The sequence below is a fragment of the Choloepus didactylus genome, chromosome 1, assembly GCF_015220235.1.
Source record: "Choloepus didactylus isolate mChoDid1 chromosome 1, mChoDid1.pri, whole genome shotgun sequence".
Classification (NCBI taxonomy): Eukaryota; Metazoa; Chordata; class Mammalia; order Pilosa; family Megalonychidae; genus Choloepus; species Choloepus didactylus.
The window spans coordinates 143,361,371-143,383,786 of record NC_051307.1 but is presented as its reverse complement, the minus strand read 5'-3'; the positions used below and the strand labels follow the sequence as shown (position 1 = coordinate 143,383,786).

The 22,416-nt window shown below is 37.6% G+C and overlaps 2 protein-coding genes across 4 annotated transcripts in view; both read left to right on the top strand.

Annotated features, from left to right (window-relative positions):
- SUCNR1 (succinate receptor 1) overlaps positions 1–22,416 on the top strand; it is a 116,418-nt gene that overhangs the window by 41,385 nt on the left and 52,617 nt on the right. The window lies entirely within an intron of this gene.
- The window catches only part of LOC119539162 (arylacetamide deacetylase-like), a 44,285-nt gene that overhangs the window by 16,312 nt on the left and 5,557 nt on the right, over positions 1–22,416 (top strand). The window contains exons 1-3 of one of the 3 annotated variants that reach the window (XM_037842413.1): positions 5,986–6,208; positions 9,679–9,856; positions 19,055–19,124. In XM_037842413.1, the coding sequence (XP_037698341.1) occupies positions 6,071–6,208; positions 9,679–9,856; positions 19,055–19,124 (386 nt within the window). In that variant the 5' untranslated portion in view covers positions 5,986–6,070. Of the gene's footprint in view, positions 1–5,985; positions 6,209–9,678; positions 9,902–19,054; positions 19,125–22,416 lie in introns of those variants that run through there. The other 2 variants (XM_037842406.1, XM_037842421.1) reach the window with 2 other exon arrangements.

Below are 22,416 nucleotides of genomic sequence, written 5' to 3'. Positions count from 1 at the left end.
AGTCACCAGGCTGAAGATTATGGTTTTGGATATCTTTGTTTCCCAAGAGCATGCTATAAAAGGATTGTTTGACGAAGGTTTCATTTTTCTTTCAGGTTTTGATTCATTCTTGACAATAGGTTAGCACATTTTCCTTTATGAAGCAGGGCTCATATATTCCAGAGTTTATTTCACAGGTCTCCCTGTTATAATTTTAAATGAGAATGACTTATGTTTTCCAAAAGGAGTGGATCTTAGATTTAGTAAGACTACAGGTAAATATGTATGGGAGTACATACAAATCATTATTAAAACATATTTTTATCTTCAGATGGGGCACATGGGGACCCAGGGCTTGGGCTTACCCTCCTAATGGGGAATAAGGCCCCACAGCACATAGCAGCCTATGTGACTGGGGCAGAAGTTGGAGGTCATCAGACTCCCTCAGGGAAGAAAATATGTACAGATGGTATTGTCAACAAAGCATTGAAACTCCCCTTCCTGACCACTGTTGATAACAAATCTCCAGACCCCTGTGTCACAAGACCCTAAAACTCTGTTCTCATACCCCATGGAATGTCTTTGTCCTAAACCCTTATAAGCTGTCCCTTTGCTAACCCACCTTAGTGGAGTGCTGACTTCCGTTTTCTGGCCAGCCACCGCTGGCAAGAACCGTCTCCTGTTCATAAGTCCTAATCAACCATGTCTCTCTCTGTGCCTGGCATGTCCTTTGTTCTTAGGCCTGTGCTGAACCAAAGCCTCCAAGAGCTGGGTTGGAACAAGATAATTGAATAAAGTACAATTGCCAAATTTCAAAAGGTCCAGTTGGTAAGGGACAATGTCCTTGAGAACTATGGAAAGGTTTTCCTGAATTATGTTTGGTCAAATTAAGCAAATGTAATATATTTTCATAGCTATTTTAGGGGATGATTTCCAGAAATATTGCTTTCCTCAGCTTACCATTTTATCAATATTCCAGTGAGACATATTATGATTAATTTCCAAGGCTGTTTTCCTGGTGGCAAATAGGGAGGAAGACTGGTTTACCATTAAAATCAAATAATGATTTAATTGCAGGCTTATAAAAACAGCCAGCATTTTTCCATTTCTCTATCTCCTGGGGAAGAGCATTTGTTGATAATCAAGGAGTAATTTTTTTTGTTTCTAATAGAGTTATTTGGTTCAAAAGTCATTATAGAAACAGGAGTATGACTAGAATTTATCACTGCACTTTTGTGGTTGCCAGTGCATTCCTTGGTATTGGCGTAAGAATGACCAGAAATTTAAATTACAGCCAAAGCCTTTGGTAATTCCATAACACATAAAATAAGAGCTGTTTTAACAACCCCAGAGACATCAATGTATATATTTGCTGTTTTTCCTTTTGCAAGTATACAGGTTCTTTTGAGGGCAAAACGTTCAGCTTGCTAGGCTGATGTGGAGTTAAGTAAAGAATTTGCTTCTATTATCTTATAGTTAGAAGTAATAGCCTCTCCAACACAATAGATCCTAAGCTATCTTTAAGGTAGCAACTATCTGTATACCAGATAACATCTGCATTATCAGTTGGGGTTACTCGTAAATTTATTCGAGGAATTAACAATTGGTTATGTGGTCCTAAGTGGTTTTGTCAGAAATAATAGGAATAAAGTAACAGATTTAGGTTGTGACAATAAACAAATGAGACATTGGAAGGGGAAAGTAAGTGAATTCCTGAGAAGGTAATCTGTTGGTAGAGAGATGTTGAGTGTGATGAGAATTAAGAAGGGCTTCAACAGAATGAGGAGCATAAATAGTTAAGGGACATCCCTTAATTAGTGGTTCAATTGATTCTAAAAGTTTTGCCATCATAACAATGGGCCTCATGAAAGGGGGGAGTCCCTTGACTGTGGTAGCTAATTGCTGACTATAATATCCTAGAGTTCTACATTGGTTTCTATGCTTTTGTATAAGGAAACCGATGGCATTCCCTTCTCGTTCATAGACAAAGAGGGGAAAAAGGGTAATTTGTAATTAAGATGTCCCAAAGTGGGTGTGCTGGCAAACTATGCTTTATTTTCTTAAAGGAATTTTGACTAGTTTCATCCCAAATAAGGGGCTCAATTTGTTCATCTTTAAACTAGGCATATAAATGTTGAGCAATCAAGGAAAAATTAGGAATCTAATCTATAGTATTCTGCATTGTGTAAAAATCCTCTTAATGGACATTTGGTCTTTGGAGGAGGACTTGGGGGCAGGGATAGATGGGGCAGAAAGAATGTGGCCAAAATCAGTAGGCTATGTGGACCATAAATAGGTTGGAGTAGTGTCTAAAACAGAGTTGCGTTTAAATTTTTTCTTTGCCTGAAAGGACAGGAATGGGAATGAGACTTAATTCCTTTTCCTGGTCTGTTGAATCTGGTTCTAAAAGATCCAATTATTTTCCACTTTTGGGAAAGCAATATTGTAAAATTCAGGTTTCTTGGCTTCTCCTTTTGTTCTAAATACTTCAGAAGAAAAGCTGAAAGGAACATGTGGGAAAAAAGACTGGCACATATAATTTGAAGTTTGGGTATACAAATGTATTACCTATTTGTATTAATGAAGTTCTAGGCGGGAAAATTGAAATCATGCTGCAGAGAGAATTTGACACAGAAAATTAGTTACACAGGTTTTAGATGTTTTAAAGAGTGAATCCCAGAGGAAGGTACCTGCAGAAGCTGCTAGCACTCTTAGGGTTATATGAACAAAAGGGAAGAGGTAGTGGAACAGAACCCAGGAGTGTAGAGGAAGTGTGGTTGCAGAGCTGCTGCTGGGACCTCTCAGGGATGCCATATTGCTGATGCTGAGATTGCGGGTGCTTGGGCCTCCAACAGGCAGTGGACAAGCTCTTGCTGAAAGTTCTAGAAGATGCCAGAACAACTCTCTGTTGCTATGGAATGCTGAAAAGAGAAACCAGAGGTAGGACGGGAAATTTCTTTTCTTCTTTCTCATTTTCCAGTCTCCTCCTAGGGTCATCCATTGGCAGAAAATAACCAGATGCTGGGGGACAGGAGAGCTTGGGAGAATTGTTTATGGACCTCCAACCCCAGCATTATAGAGATGAGTATAGAAAGGTGGGATATAATCAGAGACACAATAAAAATAATTCTATTAGAAAAACTGAAAGTTTATAAAAATTAAACTGTAAAATTGAAACAAATTGAGACAAATGAATCTAACTGTATATTGTATTGGTAACAATACACAAAGGATCAATTTCCAGCAAGTTTATTGAGTATTTGACTTCACATCTTAGCGGGTGAACTTAATGCAGAATGTACTGCAAAGGAATTTTAAACCTCCTTAGACAATTTTATTGATTCTAGTAATATTAGTATCGAAACTCTGAAATTACTTTTTAATATTTCAGCATGAAATAAATACAAAATGTATCAGAAATAAAAATTTTAGGATAATAAAGATATACAGCTAATGAGTGCTGAAGTCAAATGTAAATCCAGGCTATCTTGCTCCAAAGAAAATATAGGGTGACAAAGATGTAATTCCACATTTAATAAAAATTGATTCTCCATTAATAATAGGACACAATTATGGCAGAACAAGACACTTCGCTGCATGTTTTGATGAGTTACTTTATCTCTCTGTGAAAGTTTCCTCATTTGTAATATGTGGATAGTGTCAGTTCTTAAATCCTCATGAGGAGGATTAAATGAACAATCATATAATACAATTAGTATTAGCTATTAGTATTATTATTATTCCTACTGATGTGTTATTTACCTGCAGCAACCCAGACTTCTGGACTGTTCCCTTAAAGAAAAGTTCTCAGGTGACATTCTCAAACCTTAAGAACATGATACTTAGGGGCCAAAAAGGGTGGATTCAATGAGAGGTGAAACAGATTTGACCCATTTCAGGGATAGTAAACATCATAGAGGAACTGAAAAAAAAAAAAACAAAACAAGGAAAGAAATAGTGAGAGTGGAGTAAACCAGAAATAACCAGTGTTCAAACAGGCATCGTTGAGAATGTGCATAGATAGAAGATGAATCTACACCCAAAATGAATGTGCCAGTTTGGATATATTATGTGCCTCCAAAAGACATGTTTTAATCCAATCTTGTGGGATATTTGGATTAGGTTGTTTCCATGGAGATGTGACTCACCCAACTGTAGGGGATAATTTTGATTAGATTATGTCTATAGTGGTGTGGCCCCACCTATTCAGCATGGGTCTTGATTAGTTACTGGAGTCCTTTAAAAAGAGCAGCACAGGCCCAGATGCTTGCTGGCACTGATGCTTAGACATACTTGGAGATGCAGACAGAAGGACATTTAAGTACAAGATGAAGCCCAGAGTTTGCCCTAGGATATGCTGAGACAGGATCCCCAGACGCTTAGAGAGAAACACCTTGGGAGAAAGACCCAAGAACACACAGGAGCTGAGAGAGGAGCTGGAACACAACCCGGGATCAGCAGATGCCAGCCATGTGTCTTCCCAGCTAACAGAGGTTTTCCAGACACCATCGATGTTCTTCAGTGAAGGTATACTATTGTTGATGCCTTTGTTTTGACACTTTTATGGCCTTAAGACTGTAAATTTTTAACCAAATAAACCCCCTCTATAAAAGCCAATCCATTTCTGGTGTTTTGCCTAATGGTAGCATTAGCAAACCAGAGCAATGAACATTTACAAATTATCAAAAATACTCATCAGAATGTTGAGTGTTTTCTCAGTATGATGCATCCATGGAATACTTCATAGTTTTTCATTTTCCTCTTCATATATCAGTGTTTCCTAAAATTAAACAGTAAGAACATAAGATTTCAGTAATATAAAATTATAATAAAATGGTAACTTGAAAAATATGTAAAATTATAAAAACAAAGAATATTTTTACACATGAAGGAAGATCTTATAGTGTTTAATTTAAAAATCAATAAACACTCATATTAAAAAAACAACAACTGTATTTTCTAACTCTGCATACTGAAATGGCCTAGCATCGAGTATGGTTAGTGCCCAGATTTTGTTCCCTACTGCCATTCCTTAGAGAATTGGGACTCCTTAAAGAACTGGCTAACTGCCGGTCTCAAGTAAGAAAGATACTAGATAGAGCCTATGATCTCAAAGACTAATGGCATGTATTTTCATAAGACATATCTATGAATGTGTGTAGAAAAAGTTGTGGCAGGAAATATACCAAGGTGTCAACAGTGGTGATCTCTGCAATATATGAATATAATTTGTTATTATTATTATTGTTTTATTTTCTGCATTTCCAAATATTCTAGAATGTACTTATACTATGTCATGGAAGAAAGTAAAAAGTTGTTTAAAGAAAGTTTTCTATATACTCCCTTAATCACCTGGATTTCTCTGGCTCCAATTCTTAAAGTTGTATGACCTTGGCCAAGTTATTTAACCTTATTAAAACTCATTTCACTCATTTATGAAAATAGTAATAATGGTGGTCTCATAGAATTATTGATTAGACTAATTTAGATTGTATATGTAAATCACTTAGCATAGTTCTTGGATCACTAATTAAATGATTAATACATGTTTACTATGATTGCTATCATTATCATCATTATTATTATAACTCGCCTATTAAAAATTATCAAAAAATTGTTAACATTTCTGTCTCTTGCTAGATAATGTAAATTCTGTAAGGGCAGAGACTATGGCTATCTTGTTTCCTGTGCTCTCAATACTTAAAAAAATGTCACTTTGGTTTACCCTAAGAAAGTAATTTTAGAACAAAGATTCCTTATCCTGAATAGTTTTTTTTGGACAATTGTGTTAGAATTAAAGTATTTTTTACTCAGTTATTGCTCAATACTTGCTTGTTTACTGGAATAAAAATAGGAGTGTTGTAGCTGACAGAACTTAAAGTTTCGGATTACTCATTGAACCTTGAACTTCTATTCAACTTGATTATTCCAGGATAGCCAATGAGATTTTAACCTGAAAATCTGCTCACTAAAACTAAGTGGGCAACTCTGTATTCTAAAAGTAAGATAAGGTCTCTGGGTGGAGCTAGAGAACCTGGCTATTACACACCATTCTCGTGAACCAAGTACATTCTGAAGGAGGAGGAACAGCATGGGAAGGAAATCTCTCTACCTTCTGATTGCTGGGGTCCTTGTAGCATATTATATTTACACTCCTCTTCCAGATAATTTTGAGGAGCCATGGAAATTGATTTGGTTGAACACATATGTGAAAACCTTCTCGCATTTGGTAAGTTTGGAATTGTATGGGTTCAGATGTGTCTTTGTAACCCTTCGGTCTGGAGCAGGAAAGTTTCCAGGATTCTATTTTGTTTGATTTTACCAGTTGATTGATTAATCTATTTAAATAGATATTGCAGCCTTTGTCCTTGTACTATTAAAATTTTGCCTTTTTTTCTTGTCATTGCTATTTTGTATATCAGAATCATGTTTTTTAAAAAAAAGCAAGAAAAAGTGAGGAAGTGTTTGAGTAAGTTTTACTAAAAAATGTTTCGTTCAGGTAGTGTAAATGTCATGATGGTTGTAGTCGCTTGAAATCTTGTCTTAGACATGATTTGGTATTTAAATGTCATAAACAAATCAGTGATCATAGGAGTGTGCAGCACTGTGTTGGTAACAGACTTCCATGCAGTTGTCCGGGGCTCAGTGTAAAGACTAAGGGCATGTCAATGGTTCTGAAGGAGGTTGGTTGGAACATGCCCAGGGTTGGCCCTGAGAGGAAGGATCAGCAGAAATGGAAGGGGGAGCCTTGGGGTGTCATGGCAACTGGCCACTCCAGAGAACAGCCCCTGGTGCTGGTCTACAAAACAGTCATGGCTCTCTTTGGTGTGGCTACTGCCCTAGGAATGCTATTTATTAATTCTTTTGGGCATTTTATTCCTTCCTTTTTCTATCATCTCTTTCTAGAAATTGGTGTAACTTGTGGGTTGATCTTTTATTTCTCATTTATTCAACAATGCACAACTCTATCAAATCCTATTAGGCAAAGAAGGACTCTGCCCAACAGAGCTTACATTCTAGTGGTGGAAAAAAATGATGCGTCAGAATTAAATGAATGATTAATCTCAGATTGTGAGGGGTGCTGTGAAGGAGATAAACAGGATGAAAAGAGAGTTAGGAGGCCAGTGGCAGGGGCAGGGGCAGGGCTACTTTATCTGTAGGCAGAGAAATTGTCTCTGAAGAGGAAACATCTGCTTGAAGTCCTGAAGGGTGAAAAGGAATCAGCCACCTGAAGTGGTGAGGAACAGTTTTCCAGGCAGAGAGAGCAGCAAGTGCAAAAGTCACGGCTGCAAAATATTAAGTTGAAGAAATCGTGTGAGACATTTGACACTGATGGCAAGAGTGCTGCAGTTTTGTTTGGAGAGGTTAGGTGTACAGCACTTTGTGGGCAGTGGTAGTAAGTTCTGATTTAATTATATGTGCAATGTAAAACTATTAAAGAGTTGTAAGAAGGAAATAATCTTTCTCATATTTGCTTTCTTTGCTCTATGATTTGGGAGAGGGCCTTGATTTTTTTTCTTAGTCTTGCTGTTGATTACTTACTTTATTCCTTTATTTAAGCAATCATACCTGTGAAAAGACAAATTTTAAGAATTTAGAAGAGAGGGGCAGTTTATCAAAAGGAAACAATTTGCAAATTGGGGAATGCTCAATGCCAAAACAAAAGTGCTCCATTTTTCCCTGAGAATGAGGCAGCTTACATAGTAAACACAATGAAGTTTCACAGGAAAAAATATGATTGGTTAAGCAAACAAAGTAAGAAAAGTAAATTATATAAGGGGATGGAATCCTAATGGACTACTGAGGAAACTTATTTTGTTCCCCCCAATATCGGCCCCTCCCCCGGCCTCAGTTCCTGACAAAATCCTGGTTTTAGGGAAATCAAGGCTCAAGTTCAAAGAATGTTAGAATGTCCCAACAGCTGTGCAAGGTTGGAAAGTTGCAGATAACTTGTCTCCCATGTAACTGTGGTGGCTTGAAGCTATGTACCTCAGAACCTGTTCTTAATCTTAATCCATCCCTGTGAGTGTGAACCCATTGAAAATATGACCTTTTGATGAGGTTACTTCAGTGAAGTTGTGGCCTAATTGGATCTGGATAGGCCTTAATCCTATTACTAGAGGAGACATAAAGAGAGAAAGCTCTGGGAAGGAGCAGAAAGTCAAGAGAATCCAGAAGAGAAGCCAGGAGAGGCCACCATGTGCATTGCCATGTGACAGAGAGGCCAAGGACCAAGGAACCCTGGAGTCAGCCCCAGAAAGCCACAGTCTTTGGGGAGAAAGCATCACCTTGCTGACACCAATAAATTCCTGTTGCTTAAGCCAATCCATTGCCTGGAATCTGTTTTAGCATCAAGGATGGAATCTATTTTAGCAGCAAGGAAGTTAAGACACTTGTCTTAGGCATGTATGAGTGATTTCACCATGTATAGATGAGGCCACTTCTATTTTAGTCATGTAAGGCTATAAGTTGGCCTTTGCTTTAGACATGTGCAGGCAAGTTGCCTCTAGGCCTTTGCCAATTTATTTAATATATTTCTAATATTTTTTTAGATATTCTTTTTCTCTGGTAGCCTTTTATTGTAGCCTTTCCATGTTTTATGAATGTATTTTCAGAGCTCCTAAAGGGTACAAATTTAAAATAAATTATTTAATTTTTTTTCTCATTCTTGAATTATCTAGGTTTTGTTTGTGGTCATTTATTGTCTTGGTTCACCTGGTTTTTTTCTGATTAGTTTGACTGGCTTTCCTTAAATGTCTGACTATCTCTATCTATTCACACATTTTACTGAAAGAGTATGCTATGAACATTAAATCAGGAATCAAAGTGCTGTTGTTAGAATCTTAGTAAATATCATTTGCCAGCTGTGTGACCCTGGACTTCTTATTTAACCTCCCAGGTTCATTTTCATGTCTTTAAAATGGATGTAATGATATTACCTACCTCACATGTAAACAAGTAGTTACTATTAATATGTGTAAAATGCCAAGAATGTTGACTTTTTCTAGGTTGAATGGACAGAAAGAAAGCAGACAGGCTGATCCTGTTTTTTTTTTCCTCCTATCCATTCCTTTCACGTCGCACCCTGCCTTCGAGCCCCCAGGTACACTCAAATTTATAGCCATGCCCTGCATTTCCCAGACTTCAAGAACTTCTCCATTGCCAAGTTAAACTAGTTCCTCTGCTTGGAATGTTTTTCCCTTCCTTTATTTGTTTAGCCAAATCCTAAGAAAAGGTCTTACTTTCAAGTCTCTGAGAAAATTGTACTTCTTGTTTGAAAATTCTTTTCTAGTTGCTACTCTCAGGTACCTAGAGTCTTTTTTGTCTGCTCCCAAAATACCTTGTGCAGGGCTCTAGAATAGGCTTTATATTGTTTTGTAACAGTTTCCTTATTTGTCTTTCCCACATATCTCGAGATTCTTGAGAAGAGCATTTTTCTTGTTCATCTGTGTAATCCTAATGCTTAGAGAGAACCTTAAAATTTTTGTAGAATAAGGTCTAAATGAATCCCCCTTTTAGCAATCACTGTAGGCACAACCACTGTACCCTCATTCTTCCAAAAAGACCAAAGAGGATTCATCTGCAAGAATTTATATAATTTCATTTGAGCATATTAAAGGTTAATGTGTACTTATATGCTCATACATGTCTTTGACATTTGGAACTTGAATTCTAGAATTGTGTGAATTTTATTTTTAGGTTACATTTGTGGAAAAGTTGGGACTGAACCATTTTATGGATTCCCTCATGTTCTTCATGAGCTTTGATGAAGTCCCACCAACCTCAGATGAAAATGTCACTGTGACTGACACGACATTCAACAACATTCCTGTCCGAGTGTATGTGCCAAAGAGGGAATCAGAAGCACTACGAAGGGGTATATTTTACATCCATGGTGGCGGCTGGTGTTTGGGAAGTGCTGGTAAGGGAATGCTTTGAAAAATCACTGTCACTGAGATAGTTTACAAAATACAGAAAGGAAAATATTGTCTTTGATAGGTATATAATGGCTTTCTACTCAGACACTTCCATCTCCTTTGTATTCTTTCGCTTTGTTCTCCTGCAAAATTTTACTCTTCCTTGAAGGTTCCAATCACTCTATTCCATGTAAGTTTTTCTCATCAAGCCAGGTAGCATTGAGAAGACTGAAGTTCCCCTATTTATTGCAATTACTCTAAGAAAGACTAACTTGCTATTTTCTGTCTCTCTCCATTTGATGTTACAGGATGCCCTAATATGTTCATTCATATCTTTGCATATTTTCTGTGTCAGCAACATGCTAGGAGTTTTGGATATATCTTCAAACAGACAAAAATCCCTGCTTTATCCTTTTTTAAGAGCTATTTTATTAAGATAGATTCACACACCATACAATCCATCCAAAGTGTACGATCAATGGCTTTTAGTAAATTCACAGAGTTGTGCATTCATCACCACAATCAATTTTATAACATTTTCATTACTCCTAAAAGGAAAACTCTATACATCTTAGCAGTCACTTCTCAATCCCTCTATCCTTCCCAGCCCTACATAACCACAAATCTAATTCCTTCTCTATAGATTTGTTTATATTTACATTTTATACATATGGAATCATGCCATATGTACTACTCTGTGTCTAGTTTCTTTCACTTAGCATGCTGCTGGGTTTTTAAAATTATTGTTATTTTTTTCTTTTAATTAGAGAAGTTGTAGGTTTACATAAATGTCATGCAAAAAATACAGCATTCCTGTATACCCCACTATTGTTGACACTTTGCATTGATGTGGCACCTTTGTTACAATAGATGAAAGAATATTAAAATATTGCTGTTTAAAACTATAGTCCATGGTTTGTATTAGGTGCATTTTTTTTCCTATATACCACCCTATTATTAATACCTTGCAATTGTGATGTACATTTGTTATAATTCATGAAACAATATTCTTATATTTTTACTATTAACCACAGTCATCATCCACAACAGGGTTCACTGTGCTATACAGTCCCATGTTTTATCCTCTAACTTTCCTTCTAGTTATACACATGACCCGGAGCTTCCCTTTCAACCACATGCACAAACATAATTCAGCTCCGTTAATTACACTCACAATAATGTGCTACCATCACCACTATCCATTTCCAAACCTTTATAATAAACCTAAATAGAAATTCTGCACAATTTTCTACCCCTATTCTATCTCTAGGTAACCTATATTCTATATTCTGATCCTATGAGTTTGATTATTAATTATAATTAGTTCATGTCAGTGAGATCATATAATATTTGTCCTTCTGTCTCTGGCTTATTTCACATACTATAATATCCTCAAGGTTCATCCATGTTGTCACATGCATCAGGACTTCATTCCTTTGTACAGCTGAATAATATTCTATCATATGTCTATGCCACATATTGTTTATCCATTCATTGAGTGATGGACACTTGGGTTGTTTCCATCTTTTGGCAATTGTGAATAATGCTGCTATGAACATCAATGAGCAAATGTCTGTTTGAGTCACTGCTTTTAGTTCTTCGGGGTATGGTAGCAGGATTTCCTGATCATATGGCAATTCTATACTTAGTTTCCTGAGGAACTGCCAAACTGTCTTCCACAGTGGCTGCACCATTTTACATTCCTACCAGCAGTGAAGGGGTGTCCCTATATTTCCACATACTCTCCAACATTTGTAGTTTTCTTTTAATGGTGGCCAAACAAGTAGGTATGAAATGATATCTCATGGTAAACAATTGCTATTGGTTTTAATAAATTCCCTAAGGATAGGTCTGGGAGTGAGCTCTGAGTCAGGTTGGATAAAGATAAATCCTGAGAATGGAGCTTTTCCAGGGAGCTCCAGCCAGGTCAAACATAACAATTCTCTGGGGGTGCTACAAACCTGTTCTTCCCCTTCAAGTGGCTGCTAGGCTGCTGGTTTTCACAGCTGCTATGACTGTGAAACTGTTGGTTTTCAAGGCTACCATCGAGCTAGAGAGAGGGAAATGGGAATTAGGAAACTTAAAACACCACAACACGTGTGGCTCTTACTGAGATTTAGCTATTTTTGTTTAATAAGTGCTCTTCAGATTGTTGCAAAAAAAAAAGAAAAGAAAGAAAGAATATCTCATTGTGGTTTTGATTTGTTATTTCCCTAATAGCTAGTGATGTTTTAAGCATCTTTGCATGTGCTTTTTGGTCGTTTATATTTCCTCTTTGGAAATACAAAGTCTTTTGCTCATTTTTACAATTGGATTATTTGTCTTTTTATTGTTGAATTGTAGGATTTCTTTATACGTTCTGGATATTAAACCCCTATTGGATATGTGTGTTAGGTCGGAGTCGTTCAGGAATCCACACAACGCAGCAAGTCCAAATTTAAGTATAAAGTTTAAGATTTATTAGAGGAAGAAAGCAGGTGGGAGCCAGCGAAAAGAAAGCAAGAAAGATAATGGCTCCAGCTTTCTATCTGAGAGCAGCATTTTTTAATGAAAAAAGGAACCCACTTTGGGAAGGGTGCTTGCTGTGGTGTTCTGTCCCTCGATTGGGTAAGTGCCTATCAAGTTTTGGGCTGATTGGCTGCTAGGGTTCTCAGACAGTATTCTTTTTAGGAAAGCAGCTGTGTTATCTCACTAGGGAGAGCAGGCCTTTTTGGTTGTTCATCTTATGGACATATCTGACCTTGCCTTACCCGCCTTTGAGGCACCACTGTGGCTGGAACAGCCTTGAACAGCCTTGAAGAGCCTTCATTCTTTAGTTCATGGGGCATCTGTTTTCTGTGAGATAAGCTGCGGGGCCCCTGGGTCAGAAACTTCTTCATGTTAGTTTCTTCTTCTGGTATCTAACAATGTGATTTCCAAATATTTTGTCCCATTAGGTAGGCTGCCTTTCCATATTCTTGACAAAGTTCTTTGAAGCCCCAATGTATCTGATTTTGAGGAGGTAACATTTGTCTATCTTTTCTTTTGTTGCTTGTGCTTTGGGTGTAAAGTCTAAAAAACCATTGCCTACCACAAGATCTTGAAAATGCTTCCTACAATTTCTTCTAGGATTTTATGGTCCTGGTACTTGTATTTACATCTTTGATCCATTTTGATTTAATCTTTGTATAAGGTGTGTGAGAGAGGTCCTCTTTCATTCCTTTGTATATAGATATCCAGTTCTCCCAGCACCATTTGTTGAAGAGACTATTCTGTCCCAGTTGAGTGGACTTGGCAGTCTTGTCAAATATCAATTGGCCATAGATGTAAGGGTCTATTTCTGAACTCTCAATTAGATTCCATTGGTCAATATATCTATCTTTATGCCTGTACCATGCTGTTTTGACCACTGGAGCTTTGTTAATATGCTTTAAAGTCAGGAAGTGTGAGTGTTTTAGCTTCACTCTTTTTTTCAAAATGTTGTTGGCTATTCAGGGCCCCTTACCTTACAAACAAATTTGATACTTGGCTTTTCCATTCTGTGATTTAGGCTGTTGGAATTTTGATTGAGATTGTTTTGAATATGTAAGTCAATTTGGGTAGAATTTTCATCGTAGTAATATTTAGTCTTCCAATCCATGAACACAGAATGTCCTTCCATTTATTTAGATCTTCTTTGATTTCTTTTAGCAATGTTTTGTAACTTTCTGTATAGAGATCCTTTACATCATTTGTTAAATTTATTCATAGATATTTGATTCTTTCAGTTGCTCTTTTAAGTGGAATTTTTTTTCTCAGTTTCCTCCTCAGATTGCTCATTAGTAGTATATAAGTACACTACTGATTTTGGTGTGTTGACCTTGTATCCTTCCATTTTGCTGAAATCATTTATTAGCTCTAGTAGCTTTATGTTGACTATTCAGGGCTTTCTATATATAGGACCATGTTGTCTGCAAATAGTGAAATTATGCTTGTTTTCCAATTTGGAGTTTTTAAAATTTCTTTTTCTTGCCTAACTGCTGTAGTTAGAATTTCTAGCCCAATGTTGAATAACAGTGGTGACAATGGACATCCTCATCTTATTCCAGATCTTAGAGGGAAAGCTTTCAGTTTTTCACCATTGAATACAATGCTAGTTGTGGGTTTTTTTATATATGCCCCTTATCATGTTGAGGAAGTTTCCTTCTGTTCCTATCTCTTAAAGTATTTTTATCAAAAAAGGATGCTGTATTTTGTCAAATGCCTTCTCTGCATCCATCGAAATGATCATGTGGTTTTCCCCCTTCAATTTGTTAATGTGGTGCATTACACTAATCGATTTTCTTGTGTTGAACCACCTTTGCATACCTAGAATTAAACCAACTTGATCATGGTGTATAATTCTTTTAATGTGCTATTGGATTCAACTTGCAGGTATTTTGTTGAGGATTTTTGTGCCTATATTCATTAGAGACATTGGTCTGTAATTTTCTTTTCTTGTAGTATCTTTATTTGGCTTTGGTTAGTAGGGTGATGTTAATTTTGTAGAATGAGTTAGGTAGTGTTTCTTCCTCTCCAATTTTTTGGAAGTTTGATTCCTTTTGAAATTCTTGGAATTCTTCTTGGAATGATTGGTAGAATTCACCTGTGAAGCCATCTGGTCCTGGGTTTTTCTTTGTTGGGAGGATTTTGATGACTGATTCAATCTCTTCACTTATGATTGGCCTGTTGAGGTTTTCTGTTTCTTCTAGAGTCAGTGTAGGTTGTTCATGTGTTTCTAGAAATTTTCTTTTTCATCTAAGTTAACTAATCTGTTGACATATAAACAAATTAGGATTGTATTTTGATCCTTTTTATTTCTGTGGGGTCAGTCATAATGTCCCCTCTCTCATTTTTGATTTTATTTTTTTTGCATCTTCTCTATTTGTCAATCTAGCCAAGGGTTTGTCAATTTCACGGATCACATCAAAGAATCAACCTCTGGTTTTGTTGATTCTATTGTTCTTTTATTTTCAACTTCATTTATTTCTGCTCTAATCTTTACTATTTCTTTCCTTCTGGTTGCTTTGGGATTAGTTTGCTGTTCTTTTTCAGATTCCTCTAGATGTGCAGTTAGGTATTTTTTTGATTTTAACTCTTTCTTCTTTTTTAATGTATCCTTTAGGGCTATAAATTTCCCTTCAGCACTGCCTTCACTACCTCCCATAAGTTTTGATATGTCATGTCCTCATTTTCATTGTCTCAAGATATTTAATGATTTCTCTTGCAATTTCTTCTTTGCCCCATTGATAGTTGAAGAGTGTGTTGTTTAGCCTCCATGTATTTGTGAATATTCTGGTTCTCCTCCTATTACTGATTTCTAGTTTCATTTCATTATAATCAGAGAGAGAGAGAGCTTTCTATATTTTCAATCTTTTTAAATTTATTGAGATCTGTTTTGTGATCCAACATGTTGTCTATCCTGGAATATGATCCATGAACACTTGAGAAGAAGGTGCATTTTGTTGTTTGGGGGTGTAATGTTCTGTGTATGTGTGTAAGTCTAGTTCATTTATCATATTATTCAAGTTCCCCATTTTTTCATTGATCCTCTCACTAGATGTTCCCTCTATTGATGAGGGTGATATATAAAGTCTCCAGCTACTATTGTAGAGATGTCTATCTGTCCCTTCCATTTTGCCATTGTTTGCCTCAGGTACTTTGGAGCACCCTGGTTAAGTGCATAAATGTTTGTGATTCTTATTTCTTTTTGGTGGCTTTCCCCTTTCATTAATATATAGTGTCCTTCTTTGTTTCTTGTAAGAGTTTTGCATTTAAAGTCTATATTGTCCTACATCAGCATAGCCACCCCAGTTCTTTTTTGGTTACTGTTTGTGTGGAATATCTTTTTTCCAGCCTTTCTCTTTCAATCTATTTGTGCCCATGCATTTAAGGTGAGCCTCTTGTAGACAGCATATACATGGACCATACTTTTAAAATCCATTCTGCCCATATGTGGGTTTTCATTGGGGAGTTTAATCCATTAACATTCATTAATATTACTTTATAGGCAGTACTTACTTCAACCATGTTAACCTTAGGTTTTTATCTGTCATATCTTATTTTTGTCTCTCTTTTTACCTTTTTAGTTACCCCTACTGAAAATCTTCATTTCTAGCCTCCTACTCCTATATTTTCCTTTCAACATGCAGAACTTCCTTTAATATTTCTTTAGGGTATGTCTCTTATTGATGAACTCTCTCAGTTTCTGTTTATCTGTGAATATTTTAAACTTTCCCTCCTTTTGAAGTAAATTTTTTTACAGATAGGAATTCTTAGCTGCAGTTTTTCTCTTTTTAGCTCCTTGAATATATCATACCACTGTCTTCTCACCTCCATGTTTTCTTATGAGAAATCAGCACTTAGTCTTATTGAGGATCCCTTGTTTGTGATGAATTGCTTTTCTCTTGCTGCTTTCGGAATTCTCTCTTTATCTTTGGCATCTGGCCTTCTGATTAGTATGTGTCATGGAGTAGATCTTATTTGGAGTACTTTGCACTCTTGGAGATATGTGTGTGTGTGTGTGTGTGTGTGTGTGTGTGTGTATCCTTCATAGGTATAGGTATTGGGGAATTTTCAGCTATTATTTTATCAAATATTCTTTCTGCCCCTTTTCCCTTCTATTTTCATTCTAGGACACCCATGATGTATATATTTGTGTACTTTGTGCTGTCACTTATATCCCTGAGATCCTACCCATTTTTTTTTCTATTCTTTTCTCTATCTTTTCTTCTGGCTGTAAGATTTCAATTGTCCTATCCTCTAGTTCAATGATTCTTTCTTCTGCCTGTTCAAATTTACTATCACATGCCTCTAGTATATTTTTAATCTCTTCTATTGAGCTTCCATTCCCATAATTCCTGTTATGTTTCTTTTCATACTTTCAAATTCTTTTTTATACTCACCCAGCATCTTCTTAATATACTTAATCTGTTTAGTAGTATTTTCCTTCATCTCCTTGAATTGATTTAAGATATTTATTTGGACATCTTTGATTAGCTGTTCCAAATTCTGTGTCTCCTCCAAAGTTTTAATTTGTTCCTTTGATTGGTCCATATCTTTCTGTTTCTCATATGGCTTGTAATTTTTTGTTCATGCTCCCTCACCCCCCACCCCTGTTCTTGGGTAAGAGGGCGTCCATGTCCCTCTCTTTCTGTAGCAGCCAGCAGAGACCGGACCTGAGGCAGCTCACCTTGGGTGTGGGGGAGGGGGGCCAGCCCTGCCACAGAGCAAGTTTCTCACAGTTCTTTACCGCAGTTTCTTGGTCTTTTCTTCCTACTCTTGCCTGGATGCTGCACAGTAGTCCCCTGGCCTCTAGAGCTCCAGAACTTCTGTTCAGATAGTTTCTGCCTATTCAGTAGCTATTTGGGAAGAGGAGTGAGTCCTGGTGCTCCCTACTCCACCATCTTCAATCCCTGCCTTCTTGGAGCTTATATTCTAATAGAGGGAATTACTAGTCAATTAATCAATCATACAGTGTGTTACAAAGTGATAAGTATAGCAAATAATAGATCAGGGTAATCAAGATCATTGGGCAGGTTGCAGATTTCTTTGTCTTTTTTCCTGTGGGACACAGAGGGAAGGAGACCTGAATGGCAGATTTCTTGAAGTATAGAATTACAGTAGAAATAGGAATTATTTAGAAGTGGAAGGATTGTGATAAGTGTTCAGTTGTGTGACTCTGAGACAATAGCCAAACCCTCTTTGTTCCTAGAGTCCTTGATAGTCAACTGTTTCCATCAGATGAATATAACATTGATCATCTGAGGTTATGGAGATTGGATTAGGGTTTAAGATTAGAACTCTACTCCAGAGAGGAAAAATAAATTATTCTAGACAAGAAATGTTACAGGCTTGAGATTATGCAAAATATGCCAAATGATGTGGGAAGTTAGGTGGGGGGGGGGGATGAAAGATGATTGAATGGCTGGGAGGGTAAGGACATATCCCTGGGGAACACAGAGATAAGAATTGAGTGGAGAATAAGCTATCAGCAAACTGAGAAGAATCAGTTAAACAGATAATAAAATAAAGGAAGCCAAAGAAGATGAGAGTCTCAAGAAAGGGGCAATAATAAAAAGTTCTGAATGGCAAATAGCTGCAAAGTCAGTTAAGGCTGGAAGTATGTCTCTTGAATGTTGAACTTTTAATATTGATCTTGTCGAGGACACATTCAATGGAATACTCTCCCATAGAGACATGTTTCAGCTAGCCCAGTGAAAGGTAAAGTAATGGAAAGAATGATTAAAGTGACTTAGTGGTGAAAGGAATAAGCAAAAAAAAAAAAAAAAAAAAAGACAAATTTGAAAAGAGAGTAAAGTAAAAACATATTATTTTATTATGTAAGAGAGACATGGACAAGTTGGTAGTCTGAAGAATATGAAGGCAATACATAGAAATATGTTAGAGAAATAGATGGGCTGGGAATGTTGTCTAATAAAGCAATGTCCCAAAGGAAATAGGAAGGAAGAAGATTCAGAGCATTGGATATTAATGGGAAGGTCAGAGGTGGATGAGAAGAGCTTCAAAACTTCATCCTAGACAAGGGAAAAAGAGGCAAAGACTGGCTTCAGCTAAATATATTTTTACAGTGGTAGTGCAGATAAGAGTAGTAAATAAGAGTGTTCCTGCTTCATATTTTCTGTAAATCAAGGAAGCATAATTAAATCCCACTTATTTTTGAAGTTTTTTCTATTTTTCTCATGCAGCCTTACATGGTTATTTTGTCACCCACAGCTCCTTCTATAGCTCCTTGGCTCACAATTCTGACCACACACCAGTGAAGTCAAGAACATGTCTTTTCACCTTTGTATCCCCATTTCCTAACAAAGAGACAAATCAATATTTCCTCCAGTAAGATAGTTAGGTTAGTCTTGTAGAAAGTGAGGCTGGTTTAGAAGAGCAAATGATGAAATGTGCAGAACAAAAGAGAGAAGGAAAAAAAGGGCAATTAGGTTCACTGAGCAACTCAAATTCCGTTGAATTGCTGATGCTTGTTTTTTCATGGATAAGTGTTAAATTTGTGCCCTTCATATTTTTAACGTGGAACAGGTGGAGAACTGCAAGAATATACATGTACAGCAGAATTTCTGTGAAGGAAACATGTATCTCTTCATTTGTCCATTCTTGTTAATATCCTGCTTTTCCTCCATCTATTTCAGCATTAAGTAATTATGACCTGCTATCAAGATGGACGGCAGACAGACTTGATGCTGTTGTCATATCAACCAAGTAAGAACTTTGTTGTTTTGTTTTCAGATCTGATGCCTTACATACGAAGTGTCTTTCAGCTTTCTTGGCTGATATGTGACTATGCCAAAAATAAATGTTTCCCTGATGACACTGAGTAGGCAATAGAAAGTAAAAACTAGGCCTACAGTGATTGGAGTCAGAGAACAAAATCTCTCTCTGTATGTGCATGTGTGCGTGTGTGTGTGTGTGTGTGTGTGTGTGTGTGTGTGTGTGGTTTTGGAGTGAAAAGCTGAAATTAAAGAGTTTCTTTCCATATAAATTTAAAGTGTGTGGTTCATAGGTGTAATTACTTTTACTGGATTTCATCACCAACCTTAATTTGCATTGTCTTTAAGAATGAGGGTTCTGGAATCAGAGGATCATCTATAAAAGTGCATCATAAATTATTCCTACCTCAGGAGTTGTGAAGATTAAGTGGTAACATTCCTGAAATGGTATTAGCCTAAAGTCTCTCAACTGATAAGTCTAAAACATTAATATTTATTATCAAATTAAACAAATAAACAAAGCCAATATGTTAGTTTCAAATAGTGAATTAGGTTAGTGTTAGGAAAGGACACTTAGGGAGTGTTGAAAACACTTAATGACAACAGAGGTGCATGGCTAGGCAGGTGCATCAACAGAGGTGCAGGAACATACTTAAACTTGAACTTCAGAAAATGCAGGAAAAGTTAAGAAATAACATTGTTATGACCATTTGTCAAGTTAAATCATTATTATAAAGTTGTAACAAAGTCATGCTCAAATTTGATTGTAAGTGATCAATAATAAATGTAGAAATGAGAGAGAATAACATTTTAAAAGGGTAAGCAGAAAACCCATGCTTATGCTATTTTGCATTCCAACTTTACTTTTTAAAGATGATTTTTTTTGAGGACAGCAAGTCAAATGACATTGTAAGACATAAATCTGTGTTTGAGTCATGAAAATGACTAATAAATCACACATACTTAAATGATAAAATATACTTCAAAATTTTTATGCAAACTCTTCCAGTTTGCTAGAGCTGCCATTATGCAAAATACCAGAAATGGATTGGCTTTTATAAAGGGGATTTATTAGGTTACAAATTTACAAGAAAGGCTGATGATGTCTGGAACACTGCGGTCAGCTGGGAAGGCACATGGCTGGTGTCTGCTGGTCCTTTGTTCCTGGTTTCTGGTTTCAAAATAGCTTTCTCCAAAATATCTCTGAGCTTGTCTCTCTTAGCTTCTGTTGCTCAGCTGCTCTGAGCTCCTTCTGTCTGTGAGTTCTCTTATAGGACTCCAGTGATGTAATTAAGACCCACCCTGAATGGGCAGGGCACACACCTCTATGGAAATAATTAAATCAAAGTTCCCACCCATAGTTGATTGAGTCACATCTCCATGGAAACACTCAATCAAAAGTTTCCACCCAAGAAGATAGGATTAAAAGATCATGGCTCTTTTTGGGGGATATAATATACCCAAACCAGCACACAAGTACATGCCTTGCCTGTTGTGCCAGTTTGAGTGTACTGTGTCCCCCAAATGCCATTATCTTTGTAGTCTTGTGGGGCAGAAGTTTTTGGTGCTGGTTGGATTTGCTTGGAATGTGCCCCACCCAGCTGTGGGAGATGATTCTGATGGGATGTTCCCATGGAGGCGTGGCCCTGCCCATTCAGGGTGGGCCTTGATCAGTGGAGCTATATAAATGAGCTGACTCAGAGAGGAAACTGAGTGCAGCTGGAAGTGATGTTTTGAAGAGGAGCAAGCTTGCTAGAGAGGAACGTCCTGGGAGAAAGCCGTTTTGAGGCCGGAGCTTTGGAGCAGACGCCAGCTGCCTTCCCAGCTAACAGAGGTTTTCCGGACGCCATTGGCCATCCTCTGGTGAAGGTGCCTGGTTGCTGATGTGTTGCCTTGGACACTTTGTGGCCTTAAGACTGTAACTGTGTAGCGAAATAAACCCCTGTTCTATAAAAGCCAATCCATCTCTGGTGTTTTGCATTCTGCAGCATTAGCAAACTAGAACAGATTTTGGTACCAGAGAAGTGGGGTGCTTTTGCGGCTGAGTTTGCAAATACCAAACATGTTGGAATGGCTTTTTAAATGGATAAGAGGAAGATTCTGGAAGAATTGCGAGGAGCTTGATAGAAAAGGCCTAAACTGCTTTGAAGAGACTGTGGAAATATGGACTCTAAAGATACTTCTGACGAGGCCTTGAACAGAAACGATGAATGTGTTGTTGTGAATTGGAAGAAAGGCGATCCTTGTTTTAAAGTGGCAGAGAATTTGGCAAAATTGAGGCCTGGTGTTGGATGGAAGGAAGAATTTGAAAGCAACAACCTGGAATGCTTAGCTGAGGAGATATCCCAGACTACATGTGGAGGATATACCCTGGCTTCTCCTTGCAGCTTATAGTAAAATGTGAGCGGAGAGAGATAAACTTAGAACTGAACTCTTGGGTTCAAAGAAAACAGAAGCTGATGGCTTGGAAAATTCCAGGCTTCCAGGGGGTGGAATCCCAGAAGCTGCAGCCCAACATGAGGATGTAACCAAACATGGAACCCAGCCACCATCTCACTACCAGCCAAGACTGGAGATGGAATTATCCAGAAAGGATTTGTGGAAAGTCCTATTGTCTGATGGCTTTGACCCCTGTGTGCTTCATGCAAAGCCAACAGAATTTTTGCGAGATCTTTATGGACAGAGCCATTGCCGGTCTGGACTGGAGGAGACAGACAAGAAAAAAATTAAAGGAAAAATTTCTTGAAAGACAGAGCCATGGAGGTTGAGGTCTGGAGTCAAGAGGTCGCGGGCTGGGAGAGCGGAGCAGCCCACATGCATGGAAAGGGTGAGTTTGCCCTGGAGGTCGAGGGCGGGCTTTCCGCCTCGATGCTCTGGAAGAGTTTTGCCATCTGAGGTCTCAAAGACAGCAGAGCTCATTCCCAGGGACTTGGGGAGAGCCTGGCTGCCACCACACTGTTCTGAAGGGGTTGAGCGTGTGTTCTGGAGATGGAAGGGAATCCGGGAGTTGCCCCAATGTTTGAGGAGGGTGGGGCCAAGAAGGTGGTCTCTCCAATGTGTGGATATGTTGGAGCACTCACCCAAGCATTTGGAGAGAAAAGGGCTGCCACAAAGGCACTTAGGAAGCTTTAGACTCCCCCTCTCTCAAGCCCCAAGGATGCAACATTGTTCTGTAAATGACTCTCAGACTTTGAAATCTAATGGCGTTTGTCCTGCGGGTTTTAGGAACTGTTTTGCTCCTGTTAACCCTGTTTTCCTTACTGTTTCTCCTTATGGCAATGGAA